At 40.7% G+C, this 20,318-nt stretch overlaps 1 protein-coding gene across 12 annotated transcripts in view; it reads right to left on the bottom strand.

Moving 5' to 3' along the window:
• Nucleotides 1-3,106, bottom strand: part of LOC110505197 (ecto-NOX disulfide-thiol exchanger 2) — a 316,865-nt gene extending 313,759 nt beyond the window's left edge. For 8 of the 12 annotated variants that reach the window (XR_016491735.1, XR_016491736.1, XR_016491737.1 and 5 more), the window contains exon 1: nucleotides 2,707-2,994. Coding sequence is in view for 3 of the 12 variants with exons in the window: in XM_090219975.1 (XP_090076101.1) it covers nucleotides 2,707-2,728 (22 nt within the window). In the remaining 9 variants the exon portion in view is untranslated. Of the gene's footprint in view, nucleotides 1-2,706 lie in introns of all 12 variants that reach the window. The other 4 variants (XR_016491734.1, XM_090219976.1, XM_021584250.3 and 1 more) reach the window with 3 other exon arrangements.
• Between the last annotated feature and the right edge of the window lie 17,212 nt (nucleotides 3,107-20,318).

The following is a 20,318-nucleotide window of genomic DNA, read 5'->3' on the forward strand; positions in this document are numbered from 1 at the left end:
AATGAAGGAGAGAGAGAGGAGATGGAAATGCTTCAGAACAAGAATGTGAAAGTCCTCTAGTGGTTGGGCCACCTCTAGTGATCCAGACTTGAATCCCATTGAAAATCTGTGTAAAGACTGAAAGGAAGAATGGGAGAAAATCCCCAAATCCAGATGTACAAAGCTGATTCTGATATCCCCAAGATGACTCAAAGCATTAAGCAAATGTGGCCATTTAAATGACAATCTTTACCCAAAATCCTTTCAACATCACAGCTCTGGTTCTGAGTTACCTTTCTAGTGAATAGGCTCTGTTAGAGTTTACATTTCTTCCAATAAGGGTTGGGCGATGTCAACCTTTCTCCTATCGAGATGATACAATAGCACAAAAAAATACAACATAAAAGACTGCTAAAAAGGACCACGGGAGGGATAAATGAATGCTACGGGAGGGATAAGAGGAATCCTGACAAAATACATTTGAGCCAAATATTATTTTTGCCAGATAATTCATCCATCTGACAGGTGTGACATATCAAGAAGGCCGATTAAACAGCATGATCATTGCACAGGTGCACCTTGTGCTGGGGACAATAAAATGCACTCTAAAAAGGCACAACACAATGCCACAGATGTCTCAAGTTTTGAGGGAGCATGCAACTGGCATGCTGATGGCAGGAATGTCCACCAGAGCTGTTGATAGAGAATTGTATGTTAATTTCTGAGGAGAAACTGAGGAGTATTTCGGTCTGTAATAAAGCCCTTTAGTTGGGAAAAACTAATTATGATTGGCTGGGCCTGGCTCCCCAGTGGGTGTGCCCCTGCCCAGTCATGTGAAATCTATAGATTAGGGCCTAATGAATTTATTTCAATTGACTGATTTTCTTGTGTGAACTGTAACTCAGTAAAATCTTGAAATTGTTGCATGTAGGAGCTTATATTTCTGTTCAGTATATCATGTGAGGAGGTCAAAATAATGAAAAACTATTTACCAAATCTATTAATTTTAAAGTACTTGTACCTTGCCATTATCAATCACTAGTTTTTTCTAAGATAATGGGGGTCGCCAGTTGCCTGGGCGGGGATTCCAGGGCAAGGAATTGTCCCCTGCAATAGCTGAAAAATAGTATGGCACAGAGCAACAAAATATTGCTTATTTCATGTTAAGCCAATGACTTGGGGCGGGGGGGGGGGGGGGTAACCTCATACCTAATGCACAGTATAAATCCACTACATTCCCCTATAGAAAATACATAGCTGTGTTGCCTTTTCATAATTCATACTGTAGGCTTAACACTTATCTCTGATTTGGGGGCAAATTCTCCATGGTCAAAAATAACAGACACTAAAAGGATGAGAGCAAGGCCTCCCAAGTGGCGCAGCGGTCTAAGGCACTGCATCGCAGTGTTAGCTGTGCCACTAGAGATCCTGGTTCGAGTCTAGGCTCTGTCGCATCCGGCACCTGAGCAGAAGACCCATTGGGCGGTGCACAATTGGCCCAGCGTTGTCCAGGTTCGGGGAGGCTTTGTTCGGCGGGGATGTTCTTGTCCCATCGCGCTCTAGCGTTTCCTGGGGTGGGTGTATGCCGTTTCCTCCAACACATTGGTGCAGCTGGCTTTCTGGTTAAGCGGGCAGTGTGGCTCGGCTGCATGGTTCTCGACATTTGCCTCTCCCCGAGTCCATACGGTAAATGCAATGATGGGACAAGACTGTAACTACCGATTGGAAACCACAAAACTGGGGAGAAAAAGTGGTTTTAAAAAAAATCACAAAAAAAGATGAGCAGCAGAGTCAGAGTGCAGGAGTAAAGCAGATTAACCAGGTTCATTTGAAGTCTCAATATCCTGCCCGGTAATGTGACTGTGAGAAAATGTCAATTTACTCAGAGCCATTATGTATCACAGATACATTTGTGAATAAATGAGAAGAAGATCTGAAAGGCCAGACTGCAAAGATACTCATACGATGTGAGCCAATTTCCTTCATGAAAGCCCTACACCCCATATCTGAGAACAGGGGAACATTCCATTTTTTTGCGACAGATCAGATGAAATAGCTACCAAATTGGATTTCATGACGAAAATGTCATAATAGCATGCACAATGTAGTTGATTCGACTACATTGTGCGCAATGGCATCAATATTCTCCAAATATCAATTTTTTAGTTAGCTACTGGTGACATTATTTACAAGATTTAAAAAGCAGCCATGGTCATTAACTAATGAAACAAGAAAACATAGTATTAGGCAAAACAATAACGGAACCGAGCAGATAAAGGTCACCCCGTATTATATTTCATTAAAGTTCCAAAGATAATAAGGCGTTTGGGAGGACGCTTGTCAACTGTACTCAAATGCATTGTAAAACATATGTTACATGATATCAATAGTCATTGTACAATGGTTACACCATTCAATCTACATACATTTGTGAATAAAATACAAGTGACGCGGACACATCTGCTTGGTCACTGTCGGTCACTGTCGTTGAGATTTTCACATGTTGTTTCTGTCAGTAATATACTGTACCTGCTGTAATCAAGTCGTCCTCGAAATGAGTATAAAACAACGTGCATTCATTCATTCTTATTGAGAATATAGCCATAAATACAGAAAGTCGTACAACGCTCCAGACATAGCCTAGTACATAACGGTGAGAGCAGAGCAGACAAGAGGTAGCTTAATGTATGTAATACTGTAACAAAATCAATACAAGTTAGACCTTACCTCTATACTGCAAGAGAAACATTGTCCACAGTCCCGTACAGCAGAGGATGGTGAGCGCTCGTCGCCTACAGTACGCGAATTTAAAGAATACAAATCCTTTGGATTGAGAGAAAGGTAATTTGTTATTCAGTCTGCTCGGTTGGGCAGACTGGGCTGCGGTGCGAGAATGAAGGAGGGTCTTGCAGCTGGAGGAGCCTCGCGCTCACATTAACTACATGCCCGAATACATGTAGCCGATGTTTACAAGTGAAGAAAGCATAGCCTGCCAGTCGCGACGTGCAAGGGAGTAAGTAGTACTCAGAGTTGCAACGGAATTCAGTGATTTGCTCAAGAATGTGTCAGTCCCGATTACCCACAGCTGACAAACTACTGTACACTTTGTCGGTGTCTGCAAACCAGTGAAAGGGACTATGCAGGGCCACTGAATAATCATCATAGGTTCTGATATGGATAGGTTTTGTTGTTGGATCCTAATCCTAATCCTTTTACATTGTAAAAATTTATATTTGCAAATGGATCCATTTTCATTATGGTGTAGGTGTGCCTGCGAGTGTTGTGATCAGGACATAAAATTCACTTTTTGGTCCACCATCCACCCAGATTTTTTTCTTTGCTAAAATTACACCAACAGGGGCCTCCTGTTGCGCAGTGGCGCAGTGGTTAAGGGCGCTGTACTGCTGCGCCACCAGAGACTCTGGGTTCGGGCCCAGGCTCTGTCCAGGTCCGTTGGCCTAGTGTTGCCCGGGTTAGGCCGGTAGGGAAATCCTTGTCTCATTGCGCACCAGCGACTCCTGTGGCGGGCCGGGCGCAGTGCGCGCTAACCAAGGTTGCCAGGTGCATGGTGTTTCCTCCGACAGATTGGTGCGGCTGGCTGGGTGGATGGCGCTGTGTTAAGTGCGGCTTGGTTGGGTTGTGTATCAGAGGACACGTGACTTTCAACCTTCGTCTCTCCCGAGCCCGTACGGAAGTTGTAGCGATGAGACAAAATAGTAGCTACTAAAAAATTGGATACCACAAAATTGGGGAGAAAAAGGGGTAAAATTCAAAAAAGAATAATAAATTACACCTACAAAACAACGGATGAGCATTCACCGTAAAATCACCAGTGTTAAATGTGCAGTGTCAAAAGGCCTTAGATTTGATGGAACAACATGCAAGTGCCAAACGACCCCTAGTGTAGCAGTTGATTACTGTAGTCAAGTGCTAGGTGTATTTTTTTACTTTAATTAGTGTAAGAAACATAACTTCACCCATACATTTTATTTGATGCCTTCAAGATTTCCTTTCTCATCGATGCTATTTGCATTTATTATGGATTTCCCTCAGCTGCTGCCAAGGGTCCAGCAAAATTAAGGCTGTTACACAATATCTAAAACATTACATTCACAGATTTCACAACACACTGTGTGCCCTCATGCCACTACTCCACCACTACCACACATCCACAATAGAAAATACATGAGTACATAGTGCGTATGTTATCGTGTGTGTATGCATGAAGTTAGGATATATATAGTTGAAGTTAGAAGTTTACATACACCTTAGCCAAATATATTTAAACTTTCACAATTTCTGACATTTAATTCTAGTAAAAATTCCCTTTCTTAGGTCAGTTAGGATCACCACTTTATTTTAAGAATGTGAAATGTCAGAATAATAGTAGAGAGAGTGATTTATTTCAGCTTTTATTTTTTTCATCACATTCCCAGTGGGTCAGAAGTTTACATACACACAATTAGAATTTGATAGCATTGCCATTGCCTTGTTTAACTTGGTTCAAACGTTTCGGGTTGCCTTCCACAAGCTTCCCACAATAAGTTGGGTGAATTTTTGCCCATTTCTCCTGACAGAGCTGGTGTAACTGAGTGTAACTGAGTCAGGTTTGTATGCCTCCATGCTAGCACATGCTTTTTCAGTTCTGCCCACAAATTTTCAATAGGATTGAGGTCAGGGCTTTGTGATTGATGGCCACTCCAATAGCTTGACTTTGTTGTCCTTAAGCCATTTTGCCAAAACTTTGGAAGTTTGCTTGGGGTCATTGTCCATTTGGAAGACCCATTTGCGACCAAGCTTTAACTTCCTGACTGATGTATTGAGACTGATGTTGCTTCAATATATCCACATAATTTTCCTCCCTCATGAAGCCATCTATTTTGTGAAGTGCACCAGTCCCTCCTGCAACAAAGCACCAAAGTGGTGGCAACATGATGCTGCCACCACCTTGATTCACGGTCGGGATGGTGTTCTTCGGCTTGCAAGCATCCCCCTTTTTCCTCCAAACATAATGATGGTCATTATGGCCAAACAGTTCTATTTTTGCTTCATCAGACCAGAGGACATTTCTCCAAAAAGTACGATCTTTGCCCCCATGTGCAGTTGCAAACCATAGTATGGCTTTTTTATGGCGGTTTTGGAGCAGTGGCTTCTTCTTTGCTGAGCGGTTACGTCGATATAGGACTTGTTTTACTGTGGATATAGATACTTTTGTACGTGTTTCCTCCAGCATCTTCACAAGGTCCTTTGCTGTTGTTCTGGGATTGATTTGCACTCTTCGCACCAAAGTACGTTCATTTCTAGGAGAAAAAACACGTCTCCTTCCTGAGCGGTATGATGGCTGCGTGGTCCCATGGTTTTTATACTTGCGTACTATTGTTTGTACAGATGAACGTGGTACCTTCAGGTGTTTGGAAATTGCTCCCAAGGATGAACCAGACTTGTGGAGGTCTACAATTTATTTTCTGAGTTCTTCACTGATTACTTTAGATTTCCCATGATGTCAAAACAAAGAGCCACTGAGTTTGAAGTTAGGCCTTGAAATACATCCACAGTACACCTCCAATTGACTCAAATGACTTAAATTATCCTATCAGAAGCTTCTAAAGCCCTGACATCACTTTCTGGAATTTTCCAAAAAAGGTACAGTCAACCTAGTGTATGTAAATAATAATAATTGTATAATAATAATACTAATTGTAGTGGTGCCCATGGAGCTGAGGATCAGAAATGTCCATTGCGAGAGAGGCAGATTGGGGTTTCCTGGGTTAGTGTTGAGCAGAAGTTGTCATATGCTGAGGCAGTGAAGAAAGTAGAGGAAGATGGGTTAAGGGGGAGGAGTGGTGAGAGTAGTAGAGACATACCAGTACTGAGGGATAGGCCAAAAAGTTAAATAAGTTTCACTAAGATTGGATTTTTAGCATTTATAGAAATGGTTATTAATTGTACTGCAGGAATGGAAGTGTCAGAAGATTGACGTTCTGGTGGCAGTTGCAGAGAGGTATTTGGGTGTTAGGGACTTGACAGCAGAAGAGTTACAGGATGTGTTAATTGGTGATGTCCCATCCTTTCAGGGTGATGGCATGTGGTATGAATAAATATATTTAATTAGTGGAGTAGGGTGGTGTTAATTTTATTTGATATCAGTTTGAAATGAGTGAGTATAGTATTAGATGGAAGGGTATTTATTTAGTACATTTTTCTTTTTCAAGTAAAGTATAAGGGAGTAGTACTCCGGTCTAGTAGGTGGCGGTAATGCAACAAATTGCAACCTCATAGAAGAAGAAGTGTGTACGCATGTGTCTGTGCTCCTTCAGAGTCCCAAAAGGTGTAAAATTATCTTATTTTTATTTTTTATTTTATCAAATCTTACTGCATTTTCAAACAAACGGGCGGCAGGATAGCCTAGTGGTTAGAGCATTGGACTAGTAACCGGAAGGTTGCAAGTTTAAACCCCCGAGCTGACAAGGTACAAATCTGCCGTTCTGCCCCTGAACAACCCACTGTTCCTAGGCCGTCATTGAAAATAAGAATTTGTTCTTAACTGACTTGCCTAGTTAAATAAAATAAATAAAAAAACAGAATGGAGGACCAAGGCACTCTTCATATAATTAATGAAAATGCCTTTATTTGTATGGCATGTTCAATAGAAACAAAGTTTTAAAAATCCGACGCGTTTCGGCTGCATGGCTTTCGTCAGGGAGTACAAAGAAATAATACAATGTCCTCTTTTGAACAGCTTTTCCCAATTAGCCCTAATTAGAAGAGGTGGTTACAAAATTGATTGGACACACCTAGTATGCAAAACTATACATATTAAAAAGTGAAATACTGTAGCTATGTTATCATAAAAATACAACTCCAATCTAGAAGTATTAGAACACTTAGAAAGGTAGTTCTAACCTTAAATATGACTGGGAGAAGTGTCAAGAAAAAGAAAGCAATATATTCCATAGTACACTAGAACACAGCAAAACATGAACAACAATTGAGCAAATTGTCCACTAGATGACAGCAAATGGACCTATCACGAACCTACAGGAAGGGTGAGAAATCCATACCTTCATTTAAACCATTGGTATGTAGTGGCCTGTAGTTTGTAAATCCAAAAACTGTCCCTTTGGTTTAACTGTCATGGTCCCCTTTTCTAATAGACGCCGGAATATGATCAATACCCATAGCTTGTAGGGTGGCAGGGTTACCATTGTGTAAGGACTTGTAGTGCCTTGCCATGGGGTAGTCTTCATTGCCTACCCATATGGCATACTTGTGTTCCGCTAAGCGGTCTTCAAGGCGTCTCTTTGTCCGTCCAATGTAGAACACCTTGCAACACCTACTGTAGCGCCACCTTTGTCTGCTTTTTTAACCACAGTCCGTTCATTTCACAGAGAGGGATGCAGTTGAATCATTACACAAAATGAACGGATTGTGGTTAAAAAAGCAGACAAAGGTGGCGCTGCAGCAGTGTGGAGTAAAGACATATGTGACAGAAGCCTACCGTCAATTAGACAATGATGAATTCTACCAATCTCTTACCTTCAACCTTGACAAACGGCAGCAACAGCTATCTAGAACAGCTCGTTGCAGATGACTACCCACCAGTTTCTATGCTTTGTTGGCCAAGTAAGCTAACTAGCCAAGAATACCTTGCCATTGTTTGTTATTTACATTCCAGCTCCTTTTATGTGGCGGACTAATCTGACAAAGGTGAGTAATTATATACAACTTGCATAATAGCATTGGCTAGCTAGTTAATTTAATTATTTCTGCAATAATTTCAAGTCAGTGACTGGCTTGCTAGCTAACGCAACATCAGGGTGAGTTTTCCCAGGCATGATGTGGCCATTTTCTTTGTCATTTCAGCTTATCTGGCTGTCTTTGAGGTAATTTATCTGCTAAATTCTGTTGGTTCATTTACAATGTTAACTAATCATTCAGTGGGGGGCTGTGAGGAAGTGTACATTGCTTGCATTTAATTGTTTGAGTCATTAGTCAGTAAAGTTAGGACTTTGATGGTGAACTCGTGGGTATTGATTGCACGGGGGTGTCGGAACAGCCGTTGGTGGCTGTCCCATTTGAAGAGAAAGCCATAACAGTAACGTGAACTAATTCACTTTTGTACATCGCGCTGGTCCGTACAATTGACCGTACTTATTTGAGCGCACAAAAAAACGTAATACTTCGAGATCAACTGTAATATCAATACCATTGTAAAGCACAATTTCTCCCCTTTCCAACAAAATCAATGACGAGACCTTCATAATGCCCATCTCTGCATGATTCAAGAAGGCAATGAGCCCCGTCTGGTCTTTTTAAAAATGGCGGGTGGGGAAGAGAAACCTATTGCGTGATAGTGAGAAGGAGAGATGTCGTGTGGGGAAACTGCTTTTTTCACTCGATCTGTCCAACATATCACCTTGTCGCCTGTAAAATGTAAATAAAACATTAAAGAGTTTGTATAATGTGTCATTACAAACCTATTTGAAGGTTTGTGTCAAATTTGAATCAGGTTTTTAGGGCGGTGCTAAAGTGATCTCCAGAAGAAAACAGCGGCTTTTGAGAGTCATAATAGCTTGCAGTGATGACGCAAAAAATGATTAGGTATCCCCCTTTTAATTTTACCTTTATTTAACCAGGCAAGTCAGTTAAGAACAAATTCTTATTTTCAATGACGGCCTGGGAACAGTGGGTTAACTGCCTGTTCAGGGGCAGAACGACAGATTTGTACCTTGTCAGCTCGGGGGTTTGAACTCGCAACCTTCCGGTTACTAGTCCGACGCTCTAACCACTAGGCTACGCTGCCTTACCCTGTCCCTGTCCCTCTCTTGTTTTTAAACGGTGAGAGAAGTGCTGCACCTGGTGGAGAGAGGCAGTAAGACAGAATTAGTTGCTTTATGCGTGCTGTACGTTATGCCATGACACGTCACGATGTAACGTACAGTGGCGGAGGGGTCAGGTTTTTCAACTTTCTCCAATACTATAGAGCCATTACCATGTCAATCAACGCTTGAATAGAAACGTAGTTCACACCCCAGATTTTGATGTCAACACAGTCGCTACAGTCCCATTAGTTTTCTTTGCAGCCTCGTTTGAATGTCACGGTTGCGCACATTTCTACGGAATGGGGTTAGCGTTCATTACCTGTACCATTAGCTAGCGACGAGGAAACATTAAGAAATCAATTGGAGGGAAATGGAGCCATGCCCAAAAATATGTCTTCTTTCTAATGTGATAATTTGAGCCGTGTGCAGAGGGGGAAAAAAACGATGCTCCGCCTCACCCTCGTAGTTGAATTACTGTATTGCTCCGAGTTGGCAGCTCTCCACTGCTTTTGTTGACAATATTGCTTTGTTGCGGTAGATCAGTGCGTGTTGCTGCATGGATGGAAACAGACTTTGGCAGAGCTGCTCCGCTCCTTCATATGAAGTTGTTAGACTTAAAGATTTGTTGCCTAGCTATGTTACTTAATCAGTTCTTAATCCGTCCACTTTCTATAGTCATGCAGTAGGGTGGTAATAGCCTGACAAACATTTGTCAATTCACCAACGAGAATCAAAGCATTTAAATTAATGGTAGACCTAGACTAACTCCTAGAAGGGAGTTTGATGGATTCTGCCAGGGGATGGAGTTTTGAAACAAGGTCACATATATGGACCCTCATTGCTGCTTTATTTGAAATGAGTTGTTTCGACTATTTTTGTTATTCTTGTAAATTTAATTCGGTTCACAGTACTGAACTAATTTGTCTGTTTGAGTGAAGTTGGCGGGAGGCCAATTTGTGAATCACAAATCAGGTTGAGTAATGTTGTGCTGTAGAGTTCATCTCATACAGTTATGGTTATGGATTACATGTTCATGTTAGCCTGTCTTCCAAAACTCATCACCAGAACTTGACTTGTTTGAATAATTGAATCAATGTATCTTTCTTTATCGCTTCTCAGATCCAACAATGTCAAACTGAAGGTAAGCTTTGAAGTTGGACATTCAAATTGAATTGTCTTTTACCACTGCCGTTATAAAATATTCATTTCTCAGTTAAAGTGGATTTTGTCAGTTTCATTTGATTGTGAGTTTCACAGCCATCCTAATGTTAATGTTAAATGGGAACTTCACCCATTTAAATTTAGGGTGGCAATATTTTTCACTTCATATGCATTATTTATTTTATTTTGTAGCCTATTCCTCTCTGTTAGAGGTATGACATGAAATAGGTGTGTGTGTGTGTGTGTCAACTCGGAAGTGACAGTTAATACACACAAAAAGCTTATTTCTCACAAATGTTGTGCACAAATTAGTTTACATTCCTGTTAGTGATAATTTCTCCTTTGCCAAGTTAATCCATCCATCTGACAGGTGTGGCATATCAAGAAGCCCGATTAAACAGCACGATCATTACACAGGTGCACCTTGTGCTGGGGGCAATAAAAGGCCATTCTAAAATCACACTGAATGTATTATACTTTAGAATTGCATTGGGGGCATACTTTATGGATTGTGGATCAATGACATGGGCTATCAGTCTACTCAGTGACACCCAGAGAACATTAGCGTCGTAGCTCTTATGTTCTGAAACAACTGAATTGAACCACATTTATTGTCAACCTATGTGTATTGAACACAATTCACGATGAAAACAATACTGCGTGGATGTTTGAGTCTGAGGACAAACATGAGGAGGACGTTGGTAAAAAATATCTTGGGTATTGAGTAGACTGATAACCCATTTCATTGATCCCCAATCCTTAAAAAAAAGCTGAACAGTGCAATATGAATGTCAATATACACAACAGACTGACTGGGGAGGTGATTTCACACAGTCACAGTCCCGCGATAAGAGCTACAAATCTAATATTTGCGTAAACTCTTCACAGTTGTGTTCTGTGGGTGTCACTGAGTAGACTGATACCCCATTTCATTGCTTCTCATTCCCACCTTGTTTAACATTATCTAGTCTAAATATGGCATGATTCCACCAATTGTAACCTATGGCATCACTTTCAAAGAGGTACTTTTATTTTGAAGACAAACCGCAACTTCCACTATTGTGCCTAATCCTTATTGTGGCTAGCTTCACAACACATCGTCTGGTCCGGTCGAACCTTACTAGCCAGATGAAGCCAGCTGGCTACTTACAACGTTAGCTTAGGGTAACAGTGTTAAAGAGCTGGCTAGCTATTTATTTTCATGAACTGAAGTTCAATTTCATTAGGCAAACCACAAGTGGCTACCTAGCTTATACCTACTCACAAGGATTCCTAAATCATTGCTAAGAAAAATGAAAATAACTGCAGTCACCCCAGAAGTTGCGGTCGAACAAATAGTGCTTTATTACCAACGCGGTATTGTAAACACATTGTTCGTGGCCGGTGTTTGCTTGTTTGCAGACTTTTTTTGTACAGCTTTGACAGTGCTACTGGTAGTAATGGTGGCGCTTGGCTTGCATGTGCAAATTCAGAAAACACAGCGTTCTATAATATAATTATTTGATGTGTCAAATTATAAGCTTACTGTTTTTAACACGTCAAATAGTGGTTATTGTATGTATCGTTTTTGACACACAAAGACCCAAACGGCGTTCCATAGTATGTCATGAAGCTAATAGCAGTGATGCTATTACTTTGTAACTCCGGTAGAGCAACATCTGAAAAATAGCGCACTTGGTAACGTTAGTGTGTACCAGTGCTCGACCAGTTGTGAAAGCCAACATCACGCACGACAGAGAACGGTTGACTGTCAAGGGCAATGAATTCCATTATCTTGGCGTTTATGGATTTCGCCTTTGAGTTCTTACTTTCAAATGACTGCTCGACTTGTTGACGCTCGATCCACACAGCAGATATTGTGGGCAAGGTTAGGAATGCTGTGTTGCACGTGTTGTGCAAAATTTTACCTGCCGTCGTTACGTCATGTACCTACGTTATATATGTATGCACGTCAGCTTTGACAATGGTTTTGCACATCGGCGTTAAACTAGACATCGGGCCGATACCGATGTTGCCATTTTTAGCTAATATTGGCCGATTCCGATATGTTCACCGATTTATATTGTGCATTGCTAGATTTGATGCCATACTGAAAGTGCTTGAAACTGAGTGAATTTAAGTTTCTATGTTTGATGGTCGTGTTCATTGCAGTATTGTCCAAGTTACTGGTGATAATCTTGTTATACATTGCCTCTTTTTGGTTTTGTAGAATAATTTAGTGCCTGGTATTGATGTTGATTTTGCCTCACTGAGAAGGGGGAATTTCAAACTGTGTTCTGTGAACTATACAGTCAAATCATGTTTTCGGTGTGAAACATTCTTGTTTATTAAACTCTCTGCAGTACTTTAACACAGTTGACAACTTACCTGTTGATATTATTGCATGAGTTGCACAGCTTGTACATGCTACAGTAAGTTAACTTTGTGAATGCCAAATAAATTTTTGATAGAATACAGTGATTTACTATGGTTACACAGAAAGAAGGAATCGTCCACCTGCAGTCAAATTGGATGATGCAAGCAATGCTTTGGATCTAAATCTTGGTGTCTTCTCTGCAATTATGCCATTGATATTTAGTGATTTGGTTCAGAATGATGATAAATACCGGCAACTGCTACTGTTTCTACTACAGTTTGTGAATGTTCTGATTTCTCCAGAATTAACACAGGGTATGGTTATCTAAAACAAATAATTGCTGAGCATCATAGGCTATTCAAGTATTTGTTTCCTAATAAGAATCTTTTGCCTGAACATCATTTCATGATCCTCTGTGTATAAGGACTATTGTGCCGATTCCTCACACACGTTGTATGTTATGAAGCTAAACAAAACTTATTTAAAACACTACCGTGGTAACGACACTCGAGTCACATTTGTGCCTGTGAGATTGAGTCTGACTAGTAGAAGCAGTGTCTTCTCTTCCCAAGCAGTTGAAACGCAAACATTGTTTTGTTCACAAGCTAGGTTGTTAACTGTCTGAATGCACTGTACATTTTTCGGGCACCTTGACTTTTCCCACATTTTGTTACGTTACAGCCTTATTCCAAAATGGGTTAAATTATTATTATTAATCTACACACAACACGCCATAATGACAAAACAAAAAATGTTTTTTTTTAGCAAATGTATATTTAAAAACTTCACTTCAGAACCTTTACTCAGTACTTTGTTGATGCACCTTTGGCAGCATTTACAGCATTGAGTCTTCTTGGGTGTGACGCTACAAGCTTAGCACACCAATATTTGTGGAGTTTATCCCATTCTTCTGTGCAGATCCTCTTAAGCTCTGTCAGGTTGGATGTGCCACTGCACAGCTATTTTTAGGTCTCTCCAGAGATGTTCAATCGGGTTCAGGTCCGGGCTCTGGCTGGGCCATTCAAGGACATTCAGAAACTTGTCCCGAAGCCACTCCTGCGTTGCCTTGGCTGTGCGCTCAGGGTCGTTGTCCTGTTGGAAGATGAACCATCAACTCAGTCTGAGGTCCTGAGCACTCTGGAGCAGGTTTTCATCAAGGAACTCTGTACTTTGCTCCGTTCATCTTTGCCTCAATCCTAATCTACTCTCCCAGTCCCTGCCTCTGAAAAACATCTCTGCAGAATGAAACTGCCACCAATATGCTTCCAGCTTTCCACCAGACGTGACACTTGGTATTCACGCCAAAGAGTTCAACCAGAGAATCTTGTTTCTGATGGTCTGAGAGTCATTTAGGTGCCTTTTGGCAAACTCCAAGCAGGCTGTCAGATGCCTTTTACTGAGGAGTGGCCTCTGTCTGGCCACACTACCATAAAGGCCTGATTGGTGGAGTGCTGCAAAGATGGTTGTCCTTCTGCAAGGTTCTACCATTTCCACACAGGAACTCTGGAGCTCTGTCAGAGTGACCATCGGGTTCTTGGTCACCTCCCTGACCAATGAACCTACCAGGTACAACCCTAAATCCGTAACCATGGGCACCCTGTTAGATATCATCCTGACCAACTTGCCCTCTAAATACACCTCTGTTGTCTTAAACCAGGATCTTATTGATCACGGATATATCCCTTGGTTCACCCCAAACTTGACTGCCCTTGACCAGCACAAAAACATCCTGTTGCATTCTGCATTAGCATCGAATAGCCCCCACGATATGCAACTTTTTAAGGACGTCAGGAACCAATATACACAGTCAGTTAGGAAAGCGAAGGCTAGCTTTTTCAAACAGAAATTTGCATCCTGTAGCACCTATATACATCCTGCCCTGCTTTTCTAAAATATTCGAAAGCCAAGTTAACAAACAGATCACCGACCATTTCGAATCCCACCGTACCTTCTCCACTATGCAATCTGGTTTCCAAGCTGGTCATGGGTGTACCTCAACCACTCTCAAGGTCCTAAACGACATCACAACCGCCAACGATAAAAGACAATACTATGCAGCCGTCTTCATCGACCTGGCCAAGGCTTTCGACTCTGTCAATCACCATATTCTTATCGGCACTCAGTAGCCTCGGTTTTTCTAATGACTGCCTTGCCTGGTTCTCCAACTACTTTACAGACAGAGTTCAGTGTGTCAAATCGGAGGGCATGTTGTCCGATCCTCTGGCAGTCTCTATGGGGCCGCCACAGGGTTCAATTCTCGGGCCGACTCTTTTCTCTGTATATATCAATGATGTTGCTCTTGCTGCGGGCGATTCCCTTATCCACCTCTACGCAGACGACACCATTCTGTATACTTCTGGCTCTTCCTTGGACATTGTGCTATCCAACCTCCAAACGAGCTTCAATGCCATACAACACTCCTTCCAAGTCCTCCAACTGCTCTTAAACGCTAGTAAAACCAAATGCATGCTTTTCAACCGTTCGCTGCCTGCACCCACACGCCCGACTAGCATCACCTCCCTGGATGGTACCGACCTAGAATATGTGGACATCTATAAGTACCTAGGTGTCTGGCTAGACTGTAAACTCTCCTTCCAGACTCATATCAAACATCTCCAATCCAAAATCAAATATAGAATCGGCTTTCTATTTCACTCACGCCGCCAAACTTACCCTAGTAAAACTGACTATCCTACCGATCCTTGACTTTGACGATGTCATCTACAAAATGGCTTCCAATACTCTACCTAGCAAACTGGATGCAGTTTATCACAGTGCCATCCGCTTTGTTACTAAAGCACCTTATACCACCCACCACTGCGACCTGTATGCTCTAGTCGGCTGGCCCTCACTACATATTCGTCGCCAGATCCACTGACTCCAGGTTATCTACAAGCCCATGCTAGGTAAAGCTCCGCCTTATCTCAGTTCACAGGTTACGATGGAAACACCCACCCATAGCACGCGCTCCAGCAGGTATATCTCACTGATCATCCCTAAAGCCAACATCTCATTTGGCCGCCTTTCCTTCCAGTTCTCTGCTGCCTGTGGCAAAAGTCGTTGAAGTTGGAGACTTATCTCCCTCACCAACTTTAAACATCTGCTATCTGAGCAGCTAACCGATCGCTGCAGCTGTACATAGTCCATCGGTAAATAGCCCACCCAATTCACCTACCTCATCCCCATACTGTTTTTATTTATTTACTTTTCTGCTCTTTTGCACACCAGTATCTCTACCTGCACATGACCATCTGATAATTTATCACTCCAGTGTTAATCTGCTAAATTGTAATTATTCGCCTACCCCCTCATGCCTTTTGCACACAATGTATATAGACTCTTTTTTTTATATATATATTTTTTTTAAAGAATAATAAATTCTACTGTGTTATTGACTTGTTTATTCTTTACTCCATGTGTAACTCTGTGTTGCTGTCTGTTCACACTGCTATGCTTTATCTTGGCCAGGTCGCAGTTGTAAATGAGAACTTGTTCTCAACTAGCCTACCTGGTTAAATAAAGGTGAAATAAAATGTTAAAAAATAAAATTGCATCAGTGGCCAGCTGATGGCTCTCTGAGTGATTCTTGCGTAAAAGCCAGAGGTAGTCATTTTTCCTCTCACTCCTACTGAAAAGCCAATTGTCCCAGTTGATATATTATCAAATAGATATTTGAAAAACACCTTTAGGATTGATTATAAAAAAACGTTTGCCATGTTTCTGCCGATATTATGGATATAATTTGAATGTTTTTTTCGGCGTTGTCGTGACCGCTATTTCCGGTGGTTTTCTGAACATAACGTGACAAGCAAACGGAGGATTTTTTTGTAAAAATAATCTTTATGGAACAAAAGGAACATTTGCTGTCTAACTGGGAGTCTCGTCATTGAAAACATCCGAAGATCAAAGGTAAACTATTTGATTTGATTGCTTTTCTGATTTTCGTGACCAAGCTTCCTGCTGATAGCTGGACATAATGCTATGCTAGGCTATCGATAAACTTACACAAAACGCTCGTCTTGCTTTGGCTGTAAAGCATAATTTCAAAATCTGAGATGACAGGGTGATTAACAAAAGGCTAAACTGTGTTTCACTATATTTCACTTGTGATTTCATGAATATGAATATTTTCTAGTATAATTTTTTGACCGTTGCGCTATGCTAATTAGCGTAGTTGATGACAATTCTCCTGGATCCGGGATGGGTAGTTCCAAGAGGTTATCTTGGCCAGGTTGCAGTTGTAAGTGACAAGTTGTTCTCAATTGGCCTACCTGGTTAAATAACGGTGAAATAAAAAATATAAAAACATTTTTTTTAAATAGCCACGAAACACATTAGAAAGTCATTAGACTTTCATGTAAATTAGACCTACTTTTATGCCTGTGACTAGTACTTCTAAAAATGTATCTTTCACTCAGCTCTTCAGGTGCACACAGCCCCCAGCCAGGCACTGTTGCCTCACAATGTGGAATAGGCTATTTACGATTCATAGTTCTTTGACTTTGTGTGATTATTTCAGGGCACTTTCGGGGCATTTGTTTTACTATAAATGTGATCATACTTGACTTTTTATTCACAAATGTGATTGAAATGCTCACTCTGTGGAGCCCTGACTACCCGCCAACGGGGCTAGTGAAATAGACATCTTACTCGCCAACAGTGTTGTGTTCGAGACCACCTAAAAAGAGACTGATCCAAGACCTGAGCAAATTGAGGCTGAGTCAAGACCACCACCTGAAAAAATGCAAGTACAATTCAAGACTATGATTATAATTTGGTCAAATCACCACCCTAAAAAGAGTTCAAAATATCCCGTATTTCCAAATAGTGAAACAATGCATGCTGAGGTAAAATAAAGACACTCTACAAATGATTATGAGCCCAAACACAGTGGGCAACAATGGGCCTTCTACGCCTTCAGAGAAGGGCTACGGATTTATAAAATAATGATTATAACAATAATGATAATTATTTTCAATTATGTTCTGATTTAATCTCTTCAGTTTTTTCTTTGCTGTGATGATAAATCTACCTAGTTAAGTCAGTCATTGGCTATATCATAATAGGCTAGATAATGGCATCTGCAATTCAGTTGTATTTGGGCAAAATTTGGTTGATTCCACTCCTAATCACGTTTTGACTTAGTGGGACCGTTTTTACAATAAATATATTTTATTTATTAATTCCATTATTTTACTTTTAGATTTGTGTTGTTGTGAATTGTTAGATACTACTGCACTGTTGGAGCTAGGCACACAAGCATTTCGCTACACTTGCGATAATATCTGTTAAATATGTGTATCTGACCAATTTTTTTAAATTTGATGTACAGTACCAGTCCAAAGTTTGGACACCTACTCATTCCAGGGTTTTTCCTTTTTTGTGTGTACTATTTGAAACTTTGTAGAATAGTGAAGACATCAAAACCATGAAATAACACATTAAATCATGTAGTAACCAAAAATATATTAAACAAAAGAAAATATAATTTATATTTGAGATTCTTCAAAGAACAGCTCAAATAAGCGAAGAGAAATGACAGTCCATTACTTTAAGACATGAGTCAGTCAATCTGGAACATTTCAAGAACTTAAACAATGCCTTCAAGTGCAGTCGCAAAAACCAAGCGCTATGATGAAACTCTCTCTCATGAGGACTACCACAGGAAAGGAAGACCCAGAGTTACCTCTGCTGAAGAGAGTTACCAGCCTTAGAAATTGCAGCCTTCACAGAGTTCAAGTAACAGACACATCTCAACATCAACTGTTCAGAGGAGACTGTGTGAATCAGGCCTTCATTGTTGAATTGCTGCAAAGAAACAGAAACACAACTAAAGGACACCAATAAGAAGAGAAAAAGAGACTTGCTTGGGCCAAACAACACAAGCAATGGACATTAGACCGGTGGAAATCTTTCCTTTGGTCTGATGAGTCCTAATTCAAGATTTTTGGTTCCAAACAGTGTCTGTGAGACGCAGAGTAGGTTAACGGATTATCTCCACATGTGTGGTTCCCACCGTGAAGCATGGATGATGAGGTGTGATGGTGCTTTGCGAGTGACACTGTCAGTGATTTATTTAGAATTCAAGGCACACTCAACAAGCATGTCTACCACAGCATTCTGCAGCGATACGCCATCTGGGGTGGTTAATTTCTTTACTATCAAATGAGGAGAGATAAACTTATCACACAAGTCAGAGTTATATTTAAACTAAATCTTTATTAGTGAATAAATTAATAATGAATTAACAAGGGAGCAGGTCAATACAACACACACACATAAAGTGAATCGATTGAGTGCTCTACAATAATGATGGCTGGTCGACAAATCACCCTCAGATGATTAGTTGAGAGCTCCGAGACAAAGGTACATCTATAGCCAAGATACAACCCCTTCAGTCTACATGACAAACAACAGATGTATGGAATGGGTTACAAGGTTAAGATTTGTATGAAATATACTTTATAATTCACAGCAGACAGTATCTGCTGTAAAAAAACGTTCTCATTATGTAGAGACCAAGGTCTGGCGCTGGAGTCATCTCTCCCTGGTACCTTATAGAACATAAACATTGACTCATGCTATGAAATGCAGTCACTTTAGTTTTCTTCGCCCAAAATACATTGTAAATCTCCTGTCAGTGTTAAATCCCCCATCGGCCCACTTTCAGTTCACACTGACACAATAGAGTTACAAGAACCCTCTATTCTGTTGCATAAAACAAACATTTGATGCAATAAAAGTATTATAACATTCCCTCACAGATGGGATATCTGGTTTGCGTTTATCGATACTGTAATTTGTTTTTCAATAGGACAATGACCCAACACACCAAGCTGTATAAGGGCTATTTGACCAAGAAGGAGAGCGATGGTGTGCTGCATCAGATGACGCAACCTCAACCCAATCGAGATGGTTTGGGATGAGTTGGACCGCAGCGTGAAGGAAGGAAAAACAGCCAACAAGTGCTCAGCATATGTGGGAACTCCTTTAAGGTTGTTGGAAAAGCATTCCAGGTGAAGCTGGTTGAGAGAATGCCAAAAGTGTGCAAAGCTGTCATCAAGGCAAAGGGTGGCTACTTTGAAGAATCTCAAAGGTATATATATTTTGGATTTGTTTTACACTTTTTTGGTTACTACATGATTCCTTGTGTAGTTTCATAATGTCCTCACTATTATTTTACAATGTTGAAAATAGTACAAATAAAGAAAACCCCTTGAATGAGTATGTGTGTCCAAACTTTTGACTCATACTGTATGTTAAAGCCTTAACATAAAATGGATTAAATCAAAATCCTCGTTTAATATACACAACAAAAAACATGACAAAGCGTAAACTTTTTTTTTTGGCATTTTTGCAAATGTACACTACCGTTCAAAAGTTTGGGGTCACTCTGAAATGTCCTTGTTTATGTCCATTAAAATAACATCAAATTGTTTTCTAGTTCTGAGAAATGAAGGCTATTCCATGCGAGAAACTGTCAAGAAACTGAAGATCTCGTACAACGCTGTACTACTCCCTTCACAGAACAGCGCAAACTGACTTGTACTGTGTGTGTGTGTTGCTTCACAGTCCCCGTTGTTCCATAAGGTGTTTTTTTTATCTGTTTTTTTAAATGTAATTATACTGCTGGCATGAGTGACTTGATGTGGAATAGAGTTCCATGTAGTCTTGGCTCTATTTAGTACTGTGCGCCTTCCATAGTCTGTTCTGAACTTGGGGACTGTGAAGAGAACTCTTGTGGCATGTCTTGTGGGGTATGCATGGGTGTCCGAGCTGTGTGCCAGTAGTTTAGACAGACATTCAACATGTCAATGCCTCTCATAAATACAAGCAGTGATGAAGTCGATCTCTCCTCCACTTTGAGCCAGGAGAGATTAACATACATATTATTAATATTAGCTCTCTGTGTACATCCAAGGGCCAGCTGTGCTGCCCTGTTCTGAACCTTTACAATTTTCCTAAGTCTTTTTTTGTGGCACCTGACCACACGACTGATC

Source organism: Oncorhynchus mykiss, chromosome 25 (assembly GCF_057628025.1).
Source record: "Oncorhynchus mykiss isolate SJ-2025 chromosome 25, ASM5762802v1, whole genome shotgun sequence".
Taxonomy (NCBI): domain Eukaryota; kingdom Metazoa; phylum Chordata; class Actinopteri; order Salmoniformes; family Salmonidae; genus Oncorhynchus; species Oncorhynchus mykiss.